General features: G+C 39.4%; 1 protein-coding gene across 1 annotated transcript in view; it reads right to left on the reverse strand.

Annotated features, from left to right (window-relative positions):
* LOC122817652 (tropomyosin alpha-4 chain) overlaps positions 1 to 5,408 on the reverse strand; it is a 540,823-nt gene extending 535,415 nt beyond the window's left edge. The window contains exon 1 of the mRNA XM_044090713.1: positions 5,106 to 5,408. Within this exon, the coding sequence (XP_043946648.1) occupies positions 5,106 to 5,219 (114 nt within the window). The 5' untranslated portion in view covers positions 5,220 to 5,408. The remainder of the gene's footprint in view (positions 1 to 5,105) is intronic.
* Positions 5,409 to 6,000: the final 592 nt, after the last annotated feature.

A 6,000-nucleotide genomic window follows, 5' to 3' on the forward strand; every position in this document is an offset into this window, starting at 1 on the left:
TCAGAGATGCCTTCCCTATTAGGGATTTTGCTCTATCATGTAGTAGCTTCCTCCTTCTGTTGTACAGTTTATTTATGGCAGGGGTCCACCAGACTGGACGCCTGCCTTTGGATGATTGGGTCTTGGTTTTGTTTGGGATAGCATGATCCATGCATTCCTGGAGATGTCCGTAGAATGCATTTATATAGGATTCTGCAGTTTGGGCTGTAGTTTCCACTGGCCCTGGGGCCTTGAAGGATTCCACTTTGGTTTTGAGAAGTGAGAAGTTCACTTTTGAAAAGTTTTTCACTGTGGTTTTCTGGGCAGGGGGTGGGGTCGGGATGTGGACATCCAGTGAAATTAATTTATGGTCTGATCTTACCAATGAGGGATATACTTCTGGTGTGGAGCATAGAGTCCCCATGTTGGTAATGATCAGGTCTAGTATGTTGTCCCCTCTTGTGGGAGTGGTGACTAGTTGTTCCATAGCATTTGAGTCTTTGGGCTAAGGTGCTGGGGCTTGAGTAGTGCTCCCAGTCAATGTTTGGGTAGTTGAAGTCACCCAATATAATGGTGTTCGGAGAGATCTTCATGTTCTTCAATGTTTTCAGGAAAGCCGAGTGGGATTCCTGACTTTGAGAGGGGTGGTCTGTAGGATGCTATAAACTGAAAAGAAGTCTTGCCCACTGTTAGTTGCACATGGATGGTCTCCGATACTTCGTGCAATGCCACTAACCTGGAGGTGTGGATATCCTTGATAAATATGGAAACTCCCCCTCCTTTTGTGGTTCAGTCTGGGTTTTGGGGCCGAAAAGCATGATATGAGGTATAGCCTGGTAGTGCTGGGGTGCTCTCTGGAGCCTTGAACCAGGTTTCTGTCACTGCACAGATATCGATGTTCTCCATACTGAGGAGAGCTTCGAGTGCGTGTATCTTGAGGTTAAGACTTCTGGCGTTTAGCAGCATTACCCTTAGTTTCTTGTTCCTTGTGCTGTCTATGGGGGTGGGTTTGACTTTTGAGCCTTGCCTAAAAAGGCACTATGGGGTGGCAAGAGCCTTTGCCAATATCCGAAAGCCCAGTGGTGACAGGTGCAAGCCGTCCCTAGCGAAGCAACGTGGCTTGTCGAGCATGTCATCCCAGGCTGACAGACACTGGATCCCCTTTGAATGACACCAAAATTTTAGCCAATTGTTAAAATCAATCATTTTGTCTTTGTACTGTGGCATCATTCTAGGTGAGGGTAAGATGCTGCTCAAGGTCAGGGTCATACCAGCCTGGGCTACATGATCAGAGAGCTCCTCTATGTCTCTTTTCATGTAGTCCAGGGAGGTACATCTCAGGTCATTCACACCAGCATGTACAATGACTGAGTCATATTTGTATTAGCTTTGGAGTGACCTGAGTGCTTGCGTTATGTGTCGGATCCTAGCACCCGACAGGCAGCTCACCGTGATTATTTCCCTGCGCTAATGTGATGTTATTTCCCTGCACTAATGTGACATTATTTCCCTGCACTAATATGTGACATTATTTCCCTGCACTAATATGTGACATTATTTCCCTGCACTAATATGTGACATTATTTCCCTGCACTAATATGTGACATTATTTCCCTGCACTAATATGTGACATTATTTCCCTGCACTAATATGTGACATTATTTCCCTGCGCTAATGTGACATTATTTCCCTGCACTAATATGTGACATTATTTCCCTGCGCTAATGTGACATTATTTCCCTGCACTAATGTGACATTATTTCCCTGCACTAATATGTGACATTATTTCCCTGCGCTAATGTGACATTATTTCCCTGCACTAATGTGACATTATTTCCCTGCACTAATATGTGACATTATTTCCCTGCACTAATATGTGACATTATTTCCCTGCACTAATGTGACATTATTTCCCTGCACTAATATGTGACATTATTTCCCTGCGCTAATGTGACATTATTTCCCTGCACTAATGTGACATTATTTCCCTGCACTAATATGTGACATTATTTCCCTGCGCTAATGTGACATTATTTCCCTGCACTAATATGTGACATTATTTCCCTGCGCTAATGTGACATTATTTCCCTGCACTAATGTGACCATCTCTTCTACATTGTATATATTGTATATAGTTACTTTCCATGTGTCGTTACCTTACTTTTGTTATCATTTATACTTTGTGCTCTGTCCCTTCACTATTTAACTCTTTCTTTTTCCCTCCTTACTCTAACCATCCCTTCCTATTGTCCCTTGCATGTTGCACTTTATTAGTAGTAGTATTATTGATTTATTGCTATCTTCACATATTTTCTCTCTATTCATAATACTTATTGTTAACTTGCTTGTCTACTGTCAGTTGTATTTCTTTGAGCTGAAACTGCAATAGGTCCACTTGGATCAATGCTCTACCTTGGTTACCAAAATGAATGAATGGCTGCATAAATAAATAAATAACCAGGGTAGAGTTGCTAAATCCAGACAGACCTTTCTCAAGCTCAGGTCAAGGCAAGGCACATGGCACAAACATTTTGTTATAATACAAGGAATGATGGTTCTGAAAAAGTCACTCAAGTCTGTGTATTTGCAATGTATAATGGACACATGGCACAGGGGTTTATTGTTCTGAAAAATAAGTTAATTTACTATAAGTTATGTATGATGTACAGAAATGCTGGAAACAGGTCTGAGAAATTATTAGATTCAAACTTAGTACGAAAAATGGAATTAACTGTAATGCTTAAGTCAAATAATTGCATATTATTTATAATATTTACAACTGCAATTAAAAAACAAATCTGCTTCTAATAAACAGCGCTGCATTTATATCCTTGAATGTTTGGTAATGGGACAACGTAGGCTGCAGTGACAGAGAGTATATACAGGTTAGGTAAAAATCAATGCTATGCCTCAGCCTTTCTCACAACTAGCATGTAAAATGCTTTGGCTATTTTAAGGATAGTTCTGTTAATTGTTCCTGCTGATTTAACAAGTTAAAAGGAATAATCTATTTCTCCATTCAGTGAGACCCCCACCTCTATACATAGTTTTTGGTTACCAAAAAGCAGATGCCCTTTTCATATACCTTTGTTCCACCCCCACACCCGACTCTTAGGTTGTTTTATATGCCTATCATATCTTAATGGTACATCATATAACCAGAACACTGATGGGAGGGGCAGGAAACACTTAAACTCTCTGTTTAAGGTAAGGCTGTGCTGCTGAGTGGATTCTTGTACTTTCAAAATCAGATGCATGAAAGGCTGTAAGACAATTTTTATACCCTCTCTCTAGGTAGTGTAGAAGTTTAAAGCCAGGTGTATCCATGGGTCTACTATGTAATTTCAAAAAGTCAAAATTTCGAACATCAGAATCCCGACGTTTAGATTTTCAACATTTTGAAATCTCAAAATGCAAAAAAAAACAAAAAAAAACAAAACTAAAGCAAAAAGTTAGACATTACGTTGCTAGAGGGGATCAAGCTCCTCAGCCCCCCTGTTACTTAAATATACCAATTCTAAGATTGTATTACAGTGAAGAGAACTGTAAAGTTACTGTTCCGAACTGTTGGGTGATCTCAGTTGTATAACTATGAGATTTCAAAATTTCGAACATCCAGACGTTGGGATTCTGATGATCAGGATTTTGAGATTTCAAAATTAAGAAGTGGACCCGTATCCATACATGAATCGGGGGCTACTCCACCTTTAATTTATTTATGGCATTGGAGGTAAGATACAAAATAATTAAGCATGGCAAACATTGTTGAGAACATCTTGTCTTGATGCATGCAGCTGATAGTGGAACTGGAAGAAATTCATCCTCTTGGCCAGGATTGAAGGGATATGGTAGGGCAGCACAGGCAGAAATAAAAAAAGCAAAACGCACTAATGCAAAGAAAAAAAATCATAGAATTGCACATGAACTTGCTGTTGCCTGGAGAATATGTCAAAATGCATTTTTCAGTATTTTTTAATATGGGATACTTTATCAAAAAATCTACTGAAACTATATAAAACATGTACATAAAGTTTAGCGGGTGGTCTTCAACCCTCTGAATTTACTCACTTTTGTAAGTAAAAGATCTTAAATTACTGGGGTTTTGCATAACTCCCAGAGCTTGCTTATAGTTATGTAAATAGAATCTCTTTTATGCAGTTTGTGAAACTTTGGTATGTCCTTACATTGATAAGATCATTTTAACATCTCCTTCAGTCTCCAATATGGTGTATAAAGAGTTAAAGTATTTACTGAATCATTGTCTTTCCAGATGGAATGATACAGATTCAGAGACAGTACTGAACCCTCATTTTCACAGTATCCAAATCAATGAGATTTGTTCTCTTGGTCTCATGTTCTTTATCATTCTGGTTTATTTTCAGCCTTGAAGTGTTTATAATGCTCGCTTTGTAGGAGACAAATGTGTGAAACTATCCATTCAGACCAGAAAAAAGCATGACAAAATCATGTAGCAGCATGCATTGTACATTTGAAAATATTTTGCTATACATGGTGGTGCAGTGAACTTGACAGATAGGAGAAAAAGGCCTCAAAATATATAATTCTTCTATGCCTTTATAGCTGCTGGCACAGTCTTGCACACATTTCTTGTTTTAATATGTTGACGTTGTTTTGCTTTATAGTTAATTTTAATGAATTTATTTATTGGCATTTGATTACTGGGAAAGTCCGACTGGGCAGGTGCCCATTTTCAGCAGAGGCCCAGGGAGAAATGCTCCAAAGTATTACAGCAATATTTTAGAAAATTACAATCTTCAAAAATAATATACAGACATCTACAGTTTAAATAATTATACCAACTGTAATATTCTCTAAGGTTAAAACATAAAAAAAAAACAGTCCTACCCACTTGTATGACAGAGGCAACACTCTTATCTCTTGCCCACTAAAATCTCCTCTGCCAAGCAGACATCATCTGTAGAAAGGTGTTTTTTTTTCAAACATGGTATGTATATGAGGGTTATGAGCTGGAACTGTGAGTACCACACCCTTTTGTATGGGAACACCTTGCTGTGCATGGGTAATACTTTTGTTTTGAATTTCTTATCTAAAAAAATGCAAATATAAATCAGTCTGAGGAATAAGTAACAACTGCACAACCTCACCTCTTTGCACCTCTCCTCTGCTGCCCTTTGTCCTGCTTCTGCCTGCTCAGCTTGATCAAGGGCTGCCTCCTTCTCCATCTTCAGTGTCTGCATCTTCTTCTTGATGGCTTCCATGGCTGCTTTAACACCTGACACCTGCACGTAGCAAAACACCAGAACACAAGTACCTGTAATGTGTGCAAGAGCCCAGCCACACACTGTAATGAAAATGCAGCGTTTGCGTACCAGACAGGGAGATGAAGGAATGCAAGGGAAAGGCTGAGACAGAGAAGGAGAGCCTTTTAGAGGGAGTATAAACACGTAGGCAGTTTAAGCAAGCTTTGAACTGTTAAAAGACATTGCAGAATGTTTTGCCTACATCCCTTAGAGACACCCACAATCACAGATCATTTGCTTACAGCCAATCTTAGGAATGACTTGGACTGAGTTTACAAAAGGAATCTTCAGTTCTCAGTCATTCTCCTTATTTGGATTTTTGGCATTTTTCTAAAACGCAAGAAAAATGTAGATTGGTTTCCATTTTTAACCCCCTGACTGAGTAGAAGCCAAAAAAATATAAACATCCATCTAAAATGCAAGTACATTTATAACTTGCAGAAGCCCTGAATAGGAATTAGGCAAGAGGCACGTTTTTGCAATGTGCAAGTTTGTGCACAGATATAACGTACTGATATAAACAAATGCCCCAGCTGGGCAGGCAGCCCATTCCTTTCAGCTATTTGCTAATTAATCCCAGTCACCAATACAGCAAGATACACTATCAAAGAAGCTGCTCTGGTTATACAACTTGAAAGGGGTGCCCCTTCATGACTGGCTCCATGTAGTGAGAAGTAAGTCTTAAAGAGGTTCTTCAGCAGTAACACTCACCTCTCTTACACAGGGGCAGCTGCACTGT

The sequence above is a fragment of the Protopterus annectens genome, chromosome 13.part0 (genome assembly GCF_019279795.1).
Source record: "Protopterus annectens isolate FY-2018-M chromosome 13.part0, PAN1.0, whole genome shotgun sequence".
In the NCBI taxonomy this organism is placed as follows: domain Eukaryota; kingdom Metazoa; phylum Chordata; order Ceratodontiformes; family Protopteridae; genus Protopterus; species Protopterus annectens.